At 34.1% G+C, this 15,343-nt stretch overlaps 1 protein-coding gene across 1 annotated transcript in view; it reads right to left on the bottom strand.

Annotated features, from left to right (window-relative positions):
- Positions 1 to 10,639, bottom strand: part of LOC145256216 (uncharacterized) — a 61,625-nt gene extending 50,986 nt beyond the window's left edge. The window contains exon 1 of the mRNA XM_080114833.1: positions 10,517 to 10,639. Within this exon, the coding sequence (XP_079970959.1) occupies positions 10,517 to 10,600 (84 nt within the window). The 5' untranslated portion in view covers positions 10,601 to 10,639. The remainder of the gene's footprint in view (positions 1 to 10,516) is intronic.
- Between the last annotated feature and the right edge of the window lie 4,704 nt (positions 10,640 to 15,343).

Here is a 15,343-nt window from a genome sequence, read left to right as displayed (position 1 = left end):
ATATATATATATATACAAGTTAGAAAAGCATTTCATCCAAGACATGAAAATTGTTAAACAAAATGTGTTTACTATAGGCTTTAAAAATAAAGGTACAAGATTCAATTTGAAATTTATTTATCTTCAAAGTGCACTTTTATAAATTTTACAAAGTAAGGTATAAAAATTAATTTAAATTGAAGCAAAAAAAAATACATTAGATTTATGTTATGTAATGTACATTCTGTTGCACTTTTGAAAAAAAAATCATTGAAAATTTTATATCGATATCATTAATTGCTAGATGAAATGTAATGTTTTTAAGGACTGTATAACTGGTTACGGTCAATAGTAGTCCTCGCCAGCGAAAGTCTTTGTTATTGTTATTCTATCATTATTATTATTTAAAACATTTTGTGTCCTGCTCTTTCACGCGAGGACTAATATATATATATATATATATATATATATATATATATATATATATATATATATATAACTATATATATATATATATATATGAGAATATATATATATATATATATAACTATATATATATATATATATATATATGAGAATCGGAATCCGGAATCACTCTTGTACGTACCAGAATCGAAAAAAAAATTGTTCCTATTTTCCGATGTTAAAAACGATTCTTTTAATTGTTTTTATTTTTGTTTTTTTAACTTCATTTTCCAATGCTGGTAAAAATGATAAGATAATAAATATTTATGGATTTTGAACTATCAGTAAAATTTAATTCGATAGATCACCCCCCCCCCATACACACATGTGTATTTTTACATTTGCGAAAATATGTGCACAATCTTACATGGTTTTTTAAGATGATGCGAAAATGTAAAAAAAAAAAAAATTCCATAGATAAATGTTTTGAAAAAAATCAGAATTGGTAATTGTATCGGAATCGGTAATTTAGAACCGAATCGATAATTGTATTGGAATCGGGAAAATATCGGAATCATCCCATTACTACACCGCAAAAAGAAAACAAGGTAGGCAATAAAAACAAAAGTTGTATATAAAAAAATGACAGTTTATTTAAAAACTGCTAAAGATACATACTTCATTATTTTTCGATTTACCCACCGCCATCGAAGACGACCATTTCAACACGAAATGAGTCACACGCTTTGGAAAAACTATGTCCTTGTATATAGCGGTAAACACCTCCACGATGGCAACCTTCAGAGAGTCAATCGTGTGGTTGGCGTACTTGATGGTCTACGCCTCGTTCAGAACCCAAAAGAAATATTCGGTGGCGATCTTGTTTATCCAGAGCTTCACCAGGCTCCTCGACACCTTTTAGTAGGTCGTTTATTTTTTGTCAAGGTTGTCAAATTTTCTATCTAAGCCTCAATGGTTGCGTTTATGTTATGTTTTTCTTATCAATTAATATTCTTCATATACGTGAGTTCTTTATCGCCGCTCATCGTCGCTTCAATACTATCGGTTTCCGGGAAGTATAGCTTGTTTTGCCCGTGTCTTCGGGACGTTTCTTCAACGATTATTACGTCCTGAGCACAGAAACTAGCTACCTGTGTGTGAACCAGGCAAAATGATGGATCCATCCCCTTTTTGATCAAGGAGTTAATATGTCGTCGGCTACATCTACTGGTGAATCTTCTCTTCTAGTTCTCTGTCGGCGGCGTTGTTACTGGCAGCGCCGTTGTGCTAAAACTGGACGCTGTATGAAATAGGCGAATAAGAAGTCTTTTTTATAAAAAAAAAATTTTAAAAATAGGATTTTAATTTGAGAACCGTTCTTGACAAAGTTGAGATTACAACTTTGTGAGGCCGTCCGCAACGGTTTCCAAATTCCCAACTCGAGAGTTGAAGCAAGCGATCTGTTTTCTTCGGGGTATTGATTTTAACTTTTTGCGACCGTCCGCAACAGTCTCCCGATACCAACTTTTACGTTCGCCGACGACTGCGATTGGGTCCCAACGTTTTGCGTCTGTCACTGACGGAATCCAAACTTCAGCTGCATTATAATTCTTTCTGGCGAAAACAAGATAGATAGATAGATAGATAGATAGATAGATAGATAGATATTAAAAAAAAAGAAACTGAAATATTATTTTGTTTTTCAAATCCGAGTGCCAGTTAAGTAAGTTTGATCTTTTGCACCTATGTACCACGATTGCGCTGTGATTGTATGAAAATTTGTTTAGAAGGTTTTTACATAAATCGGAAAGTTGGTGATTTTAATAATACCACATGATCGAGAAACATAGAAATATAAAATCGAATAGTGTTAGTACGTATTAAGATAAATAATATCGGAAATATGATCATTTAAAGTTAGTGAATTTTTTTAAATAATTGTACTGTAAAATAAAGAATGTATGCTGAGAATTCGGGATTATGTATGATTATGCATATAGTGTAAGGTTGTATACAAAAAACATCCAAATTGTTAATGTATCAGTTTGGCGGCGATGTGGACAATCTCTATCTATAATTCTGTTATTTGTACATTTTAATTTTTACCATTTTGGAAATATTAGCTTAACCTTTTTTAATACAGTTCATGCATTTAATTAGCCACGCCTTTAACACGTGGCCACGATTTCACAGACAGCTTTCGATACTCGTACGTATTTAAAAATTATCAATTGCCACACATTTTTAAGCTTAGCTAATATAACCGCTAAACGACGACTGGGCCATTCGGTTGAAAGTGATCGCGAAATAACGAAAGAAAAGAAACATGCGGATCCTATTTGTAACAATTCGTCAAAAAATACAGAAAGCACAATACGAAAATTAGAAAAAAAAATCCAAAGGAGGTACGCCGTTCTATTTAGTAATATCTGCATAATATTTTCAAAGGATAAGTGGAGTCATTAGAATTTGGGGGAAGATCGATGCAGGGAGAAAAAAATAGACACTAAAAATAGTCAAAAGACTATTCGACTAAAATAAAATTAAAAAAAAAGAACCTCGAGGTACATTTCGTCCGACACTTGTCTCTTGACAAGGGTCAGACGAAAGGTACCTCGAGGTTCTTTTATTAAGACAAAGCAACACAAGACAAAGCACACAGTACAACACAAGACAAAGCACACAGTACAACACAAGACAAAGCACACAGTACAACACAAGACAAAGCACACAGTACAACACGGGTTTTTACATCAGAGTTTCTTTCTCCTAGATGCATGTCTTAACCAAGACTGGGGGTGCATCTTTTTTTTTTTTTTTTTTTTTTTTTACACAGTGATCACCACTTATCAAGGCCCGGAAGCCACTCAGGGATAAGGGTTATTGCAAATACATTCATTTAGTGAGGAGATTTGCTGAAGTGTTTACTTAAGGGGGCGGTTCATTAGGAAATTTCTGGAAATTTCTACGACTCGGCGCGGTACACACAGCGCCTAACGTTCCCAAATGGTCACCTATCTGGTACTGGCCAGACTCAACGTTGCTTAACTTCGGTGGTCTGGCGAAAACCGGTGTGTCAATACTTCTGCATGCAAAATCCGATCCCGCATTTTGCTAATTCCTACTCTCTGATGAGAAGGAGAGTATTTCTTCGAAACTCCGCGGATTAAGGACTATCCATTTATCTAGTGTTTCCTTTTCAGATTAAATATGTTTTTAACTCATTTCAAAGTGATTTTTAACATATTTTATTAACTGTTTGCTCATATATATATATATATATATATATATATATATATATATATATATATATATATATATATATACGAAGAATATCAGAGAAACCAATGCCAACAATAGAATCAAGTCTGGGTGCCAGGCGTTGCCCAGGTGTTTGGAGGTGGGTGTTGAGAAAAAAAAAACAAAAAAATAGTGGTAGTAGGTAAGCAGGCTCGAACCCGTACTGCGAAGGAGGAAAAGAACGTGAAAAAAAAAAACGTGACTTCTTTGCTGTTGCGCCTATCGCCAAACCGGAAGTGACAAATATTTAAATTAAGGCGTGTCAAGCGAAAAGAGAGGGATGAGTTTCGAAAATATCGGCGAAAAAGCGACCCCTCCCTGTAGTAAAAGTATCCAGTTGAGGGTGAAGGGATTAATGTTTTTAGCCAATTTTTCGATGTTTGTCGTCCGAAAGGTCGAGCTTCCAAACGATACCGATCTCGTGAAAATCTGTGGCCTCTGTCGAAAGTTTTAACGAGACATACATACATACATACATACATTTAAACAGACAAGTAAGATTTATATTATAGACTAGCCTAGGTGCTCGGCGTTGCCCCGGTGTTTAGAGTTGTGTGTTGAGCAAAAATAAAATAAAAGCGGTTGTATGCTAGCAGGCTCGAACCCGTACACGAAGGAGGAAAAGAACGTGAAAAAAAATGTGACGTGTTTGCCGTTGCGGCCATCGCCAAACCAGAAGTAAAGGTTTAAATTAAGGCTAGTCAAGCGGAAGGAGGCATAATTTTCGAAAATATTGGCGAAAAAAGCGACCCTTTCCTGTAGAAAACTGCCCAGTTGAGGGTGATGGAATTAATGTTTTTAGCCAATTTTTCGATATTTATTGTCCAAAGTCTCGAGTTCAAAGCAATATCGATCTCGTGAAAATCCGTCGCCTCTATCGAAAGGTTTAGGCAGACATATAAATATACATACATACATACATACATACATACATACATACATATAGACATACATAGATACCTACATACATTTAAACAGACAGGTGAGATTTATATTATAGATGGAGATGATGATGATCTGGGTTCTTATTTTCAATACTTCCCTTTTCACTTGCTGTATCTCTCATGAAATCATTTTTTCGATTATACTGACAAAGGGATCCTTTTGGCTAGGAGTAAAATCTTGTATCTGTTCTGGTACTACGAGATAGAAGAGCCCCATGATTAATGGAATTCTAACTACTGTATTTAAATCTTTTTCAGATCTTGTTCATTGTCAGCCGAGAAAGGTTTTCGGAACAAATGGAATGCGTTCTTATTTATAGGAGAGTTCAATTAAAAATATTTTTTTTTTAAACGTAAAGGTCAGTTCGCAGAAAGAAACACAGTGCACAAAGTGATAAGCATGAATTTTAAAGAAATGATAAATCAAGACAGCATCAGAGATGCTTATGCTATGTTGATTAATCGGACTATTATACTCACTTTCAGTATTATTAGCACAGTGTTTCGGTCGCTACAACCTGCGACCTTCTTTGGGTGTTGAAAACATGCTTCTTTTTCTCTACTAAGGAAAAGAGGGTTGGCTCTGCATTACAAGAATTCGAACCGTGGGTTTGAGGGTGGGCCCGTAGATCATAAAGAAAGTTCAATCTTCAGGGGTCACTAAGATATTTTTTTAAAACTTTCCTATAACTAAATTTTTCAGGATATCTATATTAATTGTTAATATTAGTGAAAAAAATGTTTTACGAAACAGAGGATGGATATCCATGCGTATATTTTTTTAATTTCACCCAAGATGAGAATAATAATCCGATTAATCAACATAACACAAGCATTCACATCTCACCTCAACAATTCAGAATTACATCATCAGAGATATTGGTTAATTTGGAAATCAATTGTTAAAAGTCGTTTAATGCATGCTAATATGTAAAACCGACGTTTAACCAAATATAAAGAATACGGACCTATTTAGCTACGGAGATTACAATAATTTGCTCAATCGTTAAACTTATTTCATTTAAGGTAGATATACAACTTCATTTACGCAAAAATCCAATATTTTTTGGATCAATTTTTGTCCAATTGGGGTCTTTTTTTTTTTTTTTTTTTTTTTTTTTTTTGCTTAACAAGTCATACATTTCTGAATATTTTAGATAAGGGTTGCTTATTTGAAATATTTGGATTCTTCGGAGTACTATTCTCACCTTGAGAACGTTTCGGTCGATATAACCTCCGACCTTCTTCGAATGTATCTTGTCGAAATCTGGATTGTTTATGTCGAACTCGGGAATCTGGACGGAATTTCGAACGGATATTTACTTCATGGGGGTAGTATGCTCTGGTTCCATCAGCCATTACTGGATAGAGATCCTAATTCGTAATTGTATTTTTCGGTCCAGATTCCCCGAGTTCGACAAGATACACCTGAAAAAGGTCAGAGGTTACATTGGCCGAAATGTTGTGAAAATAACGCTCAAGATGAGAACAGTAGTCCGAAGAATCCAAATAATTTCATATAAATTGATAGTTTAAACTATTTTGAAAATGAGAAAAATAAAAAAAAATCATGAAACAAACTTAAAAGCAATTTATTTAATGAAAAAAAAAGAATGAAGAAAATCCTTTATTTTAATCATTTATAACAATAACGTAAGCATTCAACTCGAATAGTTGTTTCTCTCGGACTGCTGTACTTTGGAATTCCCTCCGGGTCCCCGTTTCCCTGGCTGCACTGATATGCAGAAATTCACGTGTCGTGTGAATAGACATCTCGCTGCCAACTTCATAAATAGTATCCCTGCAAACCTGGTAACAAATAGTAGCTCCTCACGCCTAAGTGGCCCTGTGCCTTGTTTGGGGCGAAATGACAATGAATAATTAAAAAAAAAAAAAAAAAAAAAAAAACGAGAAAATTTTATCCTATTCTTAACTAGAATCATAAATCACGATAATACCACATTTACTCTAGGGGCCGTCCAACTCAAATATTCTCAAATGGTCAAAATATATATATATTAAAAATAAATATAACTATGTACAATAACTTCATTAGAAATTGGAGTGGGGAAAACAAAGAATAAAAAATTTGGTTAGTGAGACATTTCTAATCCATTCTAAATAAATGACCTCCACTGTTTTCCGGTTTGTTTTGAACCGAAAACAAGCCGGCTAATCTCTAAGTGGGAGATGAAAGCTAAATGAGAGAGAAAAGAAAAATACGGAGGTGGAGTTTGGAGAGTGGGAGATGTCTTTCCAAGATGAGTGCAGTTTGGGACAGGCCGGGGACGAAAAAAATTAAAAAGTGAACATTTTACTTTGATCTTAGCCTGAAGTCCAAGAAAGTGTAGTTTATTTCGAGTTCCATGTTCAACATAACAGTAGCACCAGATGAAAACTAAAAAAAATAATCTTTTTTTTTTTTTTGCACTGTATCTTTGATGATCGGGCAATCGCATATTTGAAAAATCGATGACGAGTGATAACGTACGTACAAACATGAAATTGCCTTAGCATATTATTATACAGATGAAAAGATCAAAATCAGTGTTTAACCCTTCGTGCACTGGGCGTTCAAAATTGCCTAGAAGGTCAATTCGGAGCACAAATATATATTGTATGAACCCAGAATTGCTAAATTTTACATGAGTATTCTTCAAGACTTTTGTGGGTGAAGCCCTATACTGCTTTTTGTATATATTGCAATTTTGTGTGTAAAAAGGAAAAATATTCAAAACGCTTTTATTCTGAAAAAAAAATGCATTTCTTCTCAATTGAATAAGTAAATATAAACAACTAAATGCATTTGCACTAAATACAGAAAAACATTAATAAATTACATCAGAAAAATAAAATCGAATAATTGTTTGATATGTTGATTATACAGAATGATAAACTAAATCTAATCTGTTAAAAGTAAGTAATATTTACATGCTAAAAAAATTACGCTGCATGGACGGCAAAGTTATCTCCCTTTGAGGGGATGAAATTGGAGGATGGGTTGTGCCCTTGGGAGAAAGAGGTTCGTTAATATACGTGATCTCATTCTACGTTCTCGCGAGATTGCGGAGATCGATGATTATTTCTTTTTTTTCTTTTTTTAATTCTCTTGCTTGCTATTTACCGCACAAAACAGACTTGCTGGGTTCCTATTACGAAATGTTGAAATTACCTAAAAGGCTAATTCGGTTCACACGAACGCCATTCTTATGAATCAGATGAATACATATTGTATGCACTCAGAATTGCGTTTTTTTTGTTTTTTGTTGTTTTTTGTATACATTGTGATTTTTTTCTTATAATTTTTTCAAAAAATTGTAAAACGCCTTTATTTTAGAAAAAAAATGCATTTCATCTCAATCAAACAAGTAATTATAAACAACTAAATGCTTAAAAAAAAAAAAAGACACGATATTGATTTGGTTCTCTTGGACACAAACCGATTTACATGTTAATGAAATTTGATAAGCAATCTTTGTAAAACATAAAATTTTTAGAATTGCACCAAAACAAAATAAATATGAAATAGTCATGAAAGCCTGATGGTGTTTCTAATGTACATTTTTGGTATATTTTCATTGAAATTAACTATCCCAAACAGAGTACTTTTTCAGGGCAGGTGCTCAAGTGAAAAAAAAAAACGTGTCTCGGTGGGGCACAGGCCTATAGTAAATTCCTCTGAAAAGGACACTTTAAAACAGGAGTAAACATGCACCCCTAGTACCACCATATCCACGTGCCTGATCCCAAGCCTTTAATACTTGTGTATTTCCATAAATCTCTGATGATTAAATTCAGTGAATACGGGTATTTTTCTCGATAAATAATGAAAGATATTTAATACTACACGACTCGTTGGGGTCTCTAGGGGCCGACAAGTCGACAAAGGGTTAAAATATACCAAATAAAAAGGGGACATAACCACGTTCAAACACCGGATCTCTGTATGTAGGAGGGCGTTGAGACCTTCCTGCAAGAATTGCAAAAACCTAACGTCATCATCTCCCTTGATGGTGATATACAATCGACTGGAGACCACTTGTTAATTTTATATACGCATGAAACTTCCTCCTTTGGAAGAAACTGGTTCAAAACGACTAGTGTGAGTGCCGTTTTAGTACGGTCCGTACAATAAATGAGGGAGGGTGGTAAATAGCTTCGTCATTAAATTCTCTTAGCGTATTATTGCATAGAGGAAAAGATCAAATCAAATGAATGGGGGAATCAATAGCTTGGCCACGTTATGATATTTTCAAAGTCAAACCTAAATATTAATCAACACTTTGCTGATCGGACGCTTTCATTTTTAATGCGTGTGAAAGGTGAGAACGTACGTACAAACACAAAATTCTCCAAAGGCATTTCTTTAATAGAAAATCGCCCCAGACCAGGCATAAAGCCACTTGATGGAAAGAGCTTAAAAAATGTACCACTTCAAGATTAACAACTAGTTGATGACTTATATGTATAGATTCCGATTCAGAAAACAGCAATTCTCTCCCTTTGTCAGAAACATTGCTCATGGAATGTGAGAACTAGTAGACAAAATAAGGAAAGCGATATTATTATAGAGATAAAATAATACAGAATTAAATTTGAAAAGGATAAGCAAGATTAAACAAAAATTATGTATTACGGTTAATAGAAAGAAATAAACTCTTCGGTCTAACATTCAGAGGTTACATGAATTGGAATATATACATAGAAGATACTGCCAAGTTTGCTGCAAAGAATGTTTGCTTCCTTTACCGAACTAGAAAACTTCTCGTGCCTACTAATATATTATACTAACAAGGTGACCCGACCTTACCCGGGATTGAATTATGATCAACGAATGTTTCACACTCTTATATTTTTCTTGTCATCGAAATCGATTAAATAACCTATTTTTCAATCAAATCGATTGATTTTGGACCCATCGCAATAAACCTGAAAGGAAGCTTCACATACCTCTCACAGTAAATTCATAATATATTGTAGTGTACATTGCACTGTAGAGAACCTACTGTTGATTTTATAAAATGATGTTATATATATAATGGTATGCATTAAAGTTTAAAATGCAAAAATCAAATATCATGATTCAACTGTACTCTAAACATAAATATTCATTTCGAACGCGCCTCTTTCATATAAAAGAGTTTTATATTGATTTTATATGCCTGGCATTACTGGTTGTGCGGTGATAATAGCTTTAATTTAAGTTTAAGATGAAAAAGTCAAGTATCATTGTGAAATTGTGCTTTAAACAGAAACATTCATTTCGAACGCGCCCCTGTCATATCAGAAAACCTACTGTTGATTTTATATGCTGGCCGTTTCGGCTTTTCTCAAATGAGCTTGTTACGTTAGGCTGTGTAAGATGTTAACTTCTATCAAAATCGCCTGTTTCTTGTTTCATCGGATTATTTCAATTATCGATTATCGATAATTATCGAAGACATTCAGACAGAAAACCTATCTAAAAACACTGCCAGTCATGTAAAGTACCTTCGTGTGAAATTTCATAAAATCGACGCAGCCGTTTTCGAGACCATAGGGAACGAACTCATAGACACACACAGACACACAAAGTTCCTTTTATGTAATAATAGAGGTAGAGATATTTACAAAGCCGCCATTGGCGTATGAATAGAGTATTGTTGCCACATCTGCGCTGGTGTACCAACAACTTTCGGATGAATATAAAGAAAAATAATAATCAATAGATGCTTATTTTGCTATTTTTCCCCCGACTGTACCAACACGTACAAATGTACATGTAATACAGAATAGGCATCTTGCTGCACAAACCCCTACTTAAAATGTCCCCATGAATATGGTTCCTAATTTTAAGTATCTCTTTACCAGTGCGCATTAAAATATAAAAAAGGGAAAGATTGACATACCTCTATAAAGGGAAAGGAGTTGACAGTGGCGACAAAATATACGACGGACACAAATGCCAACGAAAGTAGAGAGTGTGACGCCATGACAGGGGGATCAAGTAAATGTTCGCCTTGTCTGGAGTGAAACTAGTTTTGCAATCATTTATACATGACGACATATACGTTCATAGGATGGCCTTTAGGGGGGGAAGGGAAGAAAAGGGAAATAAAAATGATTGGTAGAAACGATGAAAGAATACATGGAAGGGAGAGAGAAAGAGGTAAGGCGTTAATAAGAAAGAGAGAAAAAGTTAAGAGGGGGAAGGTAAGAAAAAAATGAAAGAAAGGGGGGATGGGAAAAAAGATGGGGAGAGCAAGAGGGAGAGGGGCAGTAGAGAGAATGCGAGTGAGTAAAATGGACAGAACCAGGTAGAATTAAACCAATCACGTTACTTTGTGAAAAAGGAAAAAAAAAGATCAAAAGAGACAAATAAAGGAAAAGGACGCGAGAGGTAGAAGGGGAGACAGAAAGAGTAAAGAAAATTGGAAGAACGATAGAAAAGGTAAAGGAAAAAAGAAAGAATGGAAAAAGATGGGAAGAGAGAGAGAGTGAACAAGAAAGAAAGGGCACAAGAGAAAGGGGAAGAAGAAATAAAGAGAACAAGATGGAGAAAGAAAGAAGGAGAGAGAGATAGGACAGGAGAGAGAGGGTGAGGAGATAAAGAATAAACAAGAAAGAAAGGAGACAAAAGACAGTGGGAGGAGAAAAAGAGAAAGAAAGAGAATAAGAAAAAGAAAGGGAGGGTGCGTAAGAGAAAGGACGAAAGAGAGAAGGTAAGAACGAAATAATGAAATATAAAAAGAGGACACGATAAAAGGGGAAGGCGAAAGAACGAAAAAGAAAGAAAAAGTAGAACAGGGGGGAAGGTAGAAAGAGAAAAAGAAAAAACAAGAAAGGGGGTAAGAGAGGGGGAAAAATAAGACAGAGAACAAGAAAGGAAGAAAGAGTAAAAGAGAGCGTGAAAGGGGGGGGGGAGAAAGAGAGAAAAAGGAACAAGATAAAAAAAGGGGAAGAGAATTGACAGAACCGAGTGCAAGTAAAGTGGCCATATTGTTCTGTGCGCACCAACAACAGTTTGTTTTTGTTTGTTTGTTTGTTTGTTTGTTTTTATTTGTTTGTTTGTTTGTTTGTTTTTTGTGGCCATTCTGACAGAAAATCGATGGATGAGGAGGTAAATCTACGAGAACTTAGAGAACGCGTATACGTGTAACATTGTCCGACATAGAGAAATAGACAAAAGAAGACGGGCGTATAGGTACGAAATGATATTTAAATAATAGAATCTCACATTTATCAAAAAACAAACTTGCACCGACGAGCCATTCGCAGAACCAATGGATTCTTGACAACAAAACAAAGCACCACTCGAATAACAAGAAATATGATCAACGACGAGATTAAGGTTTTGTATAGCATCATCATGGTTGCCACTCGACCGAGCTCCAAACCTGGGTTTCCCCTCTGTAAAACATTCACAGCAAGAACTTGCATAGCTACAGAAGGAAGGTGACAGTAGCTCAGTGTTTAACAATACGGACTGGCAACCTGGGTCTCACAAGTTCTAATCCAGGTCGTTTCAGAGAAACACTTTCACTTATGAACGTTAGCGATCTTTACTTTTTACTCCCGTAAGAAATACACGATTTCTTTTAGAAAGGATCCTTAATAGAAAGATATCGGAACACCAAATGCCAATAAAATTGTTATTAATGATGCTCGACAACAACAACCACTCCCCTAGAAGAAATGTTTATTTTTTTTAAGTGAGGAACGAAAAAATCAAACTCAGTGAACACCCAGAGCGCTACTGAAAGCACCAAATAAAATTAAGGAAACCTCCAGAGAACTTTGTGAAGAAATGAAATTAGTTATGAAACGATAAATTTAATCTCGAATTAGTGTATTTCAATTAAAAATTGCTCATTTCCTGAGCTGTATCAATGCATGATAACGTTAAAAATCGTGTTTATTTCTTGATGGCATTAAATGATAATTGGTGCCTCCCCAACGTAAAAAAATCATGTGTTAAATTTTTTTCCGCTGATAAAAAAATACCAACTTTGTAGGTGTTTGTTGTGTATCTTTTAAGATTTAGCTGGACATAGACGCATACACACACAGACTTTATGTAATAGATGGAGAGCGAAAAGAAGCAAAAAAACCTTCCGAGACCCGACAACGGAATAATTATTAGATTTAGAAGAAAGTTTCTGTAGAATTTTATATTTGGATATCAAACGATGTATTTTCAAATAAATTTTCGTTTTAATACCTTTACTTTATATATCATTTAAAAGAGCGTTTTCCGCTCTATTTAATCACTTGAATTACAATCGTTTTAAAACAATTATGCCTTCTTATAAGAAGGTTTAATACAAGATGAAAAAAGCAAATTCGCACATTTTTCTTATTTCAGTTCCAACTAGGCCGAAAAGTTGGTAAAACAGCTCACGATATCAAAAGTGGGTTCTTTACGACAGCCAGCAAGACTCAGATCAGTGGTTACACGTCGACTATGCTCCACAACACTTTTCGAAGTGAGAGTTTCACCAAAAGAAGGTCATGCTGTTTGGTGGTCTGCGACTGGTTTCATCCATTACAGCTTTTTAATGCAGGCGAAACCATTACGGCGGACAAGTACTGTCAACAAATGGATGAAATGTATCAGAAATTTCGACAACAACAGACAGCATTAGTCAACAGAAAAGACCAAATTCTCCTCCACGACAATGCCTGACCGCATATTACTAAACTTACCCTGCAGAAGTTGAAAAAATCGGCTACGAAACTTTGTCTCTTCCGCCATACTCTCCAGACCTCTCACCTACCAACTACTACTTTTTCAGGCATCTCGACAACTTTCTGCGTGAGAAATGCTTCAATATCCTAAGCGATATCAAAAACGCCTATGCATATATATATATATATATATATATATATATATATATATATATATATATATATATATATATATATATATGAGAATACTGGAAATAGTATTCCGACAAAATAAAGAAATAAAAGGAACAAACCGAGTTATGTGTTCATCAACGTTTCGCTTTTATTTCGAAACTTCTTCTGGATGCGTGAGATTAAGAAAACAAAAACACTAGTACAAATATTTGAAATTTTTTTCATGTGCAAAGCGTGACGCTGTTCTATTTCAGAAACGGAAAATCCTCCACATTGTTTAATTGTGCTTGAATTTACGATAAGCGCTGATTCAAACACAATTAAACAACGTGGAGGTTTCTATAATGTAACGCCATTAATAAGTAAACTTTTATTAAAAAACATAATTTAATTGTAGACATAGGTAACCCTCTTACACCATAAAATGCTACATTACATCAGATTAGCAACACCATCTCAATCATTGCATCTACATAAGAAGAAGTTCCTATTTTTCTCTCTCAGTATTTAGTGCTCTTACCGCTACCAGTTGTCACATTTTTTAACTATAGTGTGATTAAACCCTCCGTAACTGGCTAAGACATTCATAGACATAACATATTCTTTCCGATTTCCGAATCGGCTATATGAAAGAAATATCCCTCTCTTTAACAACGCAAGCACCTTTTTTTTTAATTTCAAACTTTTTTTGTTTTGTTTTTTTGTTTTTCGTTTCTAACATAGAACATCGTCACACTTTTCACAAGAAATTTCCAAATAATTGTGCTGGTGTTTTTGTTTTCTTAATTTCATTCATCTAGTCTCTAAATAAATATGAAACGTTGATGAACACATAACTCGGTTTGTTCCTTTTTATTTCTCTCTCTCTCTCTCTCTCTCTCTCTCTCTCTCTATATATATATATATATATATATATATATATATATATATATATATATATATATATATATATATATATATATATATATAATATATATATATATATTATATATATGCACTTGTGACATAAAGAAAATAGTTTTTTTACATAACAGAAACATTTCGATAAAAGTATATTAAAATGAAATGGATCACTCAAACATGAAAAAAAATCCTCCCTATTCGTGTAAAGTTACCTATTTTTCCGAATAATCGCTCAAAAATCGAAAATTAAACATGATTTTCCTACAAATCGAACGCCGACGAAATTCATTTAGCAGCAAAAACGGATATGAACCTACCGATGAGAAATATAAGAATGAAAAACCCATATTGGAATCCTTCAACCAAGTTATAGAAACTTAAAATCTAAAAAAAAATAATTAATAAAACCTGAAGCAAAAAACTAAAACCTAAATAAATAAAATAAAACCAATATCGAAACAGGTTAGTAAATGTGTCAACAAATTCACTGTTCTCAGACCACTATTTTGTATCTAGAAATGTAAACTAAAAATAAAAAAGAAGGAAGGAAAAGGGACGGATAGGTAGTAGTAGTAGTAGTAGTAGTAGTAGTAGTAGTAGTAGTAGTCTTGGCTTTACTACAATTGTTCTTATGTTTGTCAACGGGTTAAAGCTGTTTAGTTGTAAGAAAATAGCGACAGTATAGTTGTAAATAAGAATAGTTGCAACACACCCCCACTCTTGCCATGTTAAATAATAATTTCGAAATAATAACGTTAATATTTCAGTGCGCAGGTAAAAATCTGCAAAAGAAGCGATCTATGTTTATTTGTTTACGTTGTTATGAGTTAATGTTTATGCGCGCATGCGCAACCGGATGTCGTAAACCAGAAAGTGGGTTACATCACTCGTTACAAGGTCATTTGAGTTTTATAATTATATAGATTAAAGTCAATTGAAAAATAAAATAACTATATACAACTGAGAAATAT

The sequence above is a fragment of the Euprymna scolopes genome, chromosome 32, assembly GCF_053919585.1.
Source record: "Euprymna scolopes isolate OS-2025 chromosome 32, ASM5391958v1, whole genome shotgun sequence".
NCBI classification, from domain to species: Eukaryota; Metazoa; Mollusca; class Cephalopoda; order Sepiida; family Sepiolidae; genus Euprymna; species Euprymna scolopes.
The sequence above is the reverse complement of the archived record's forward strand: the minus strand, read 5'-3'. Positions and strand labels throughout refer to the sequence as shown.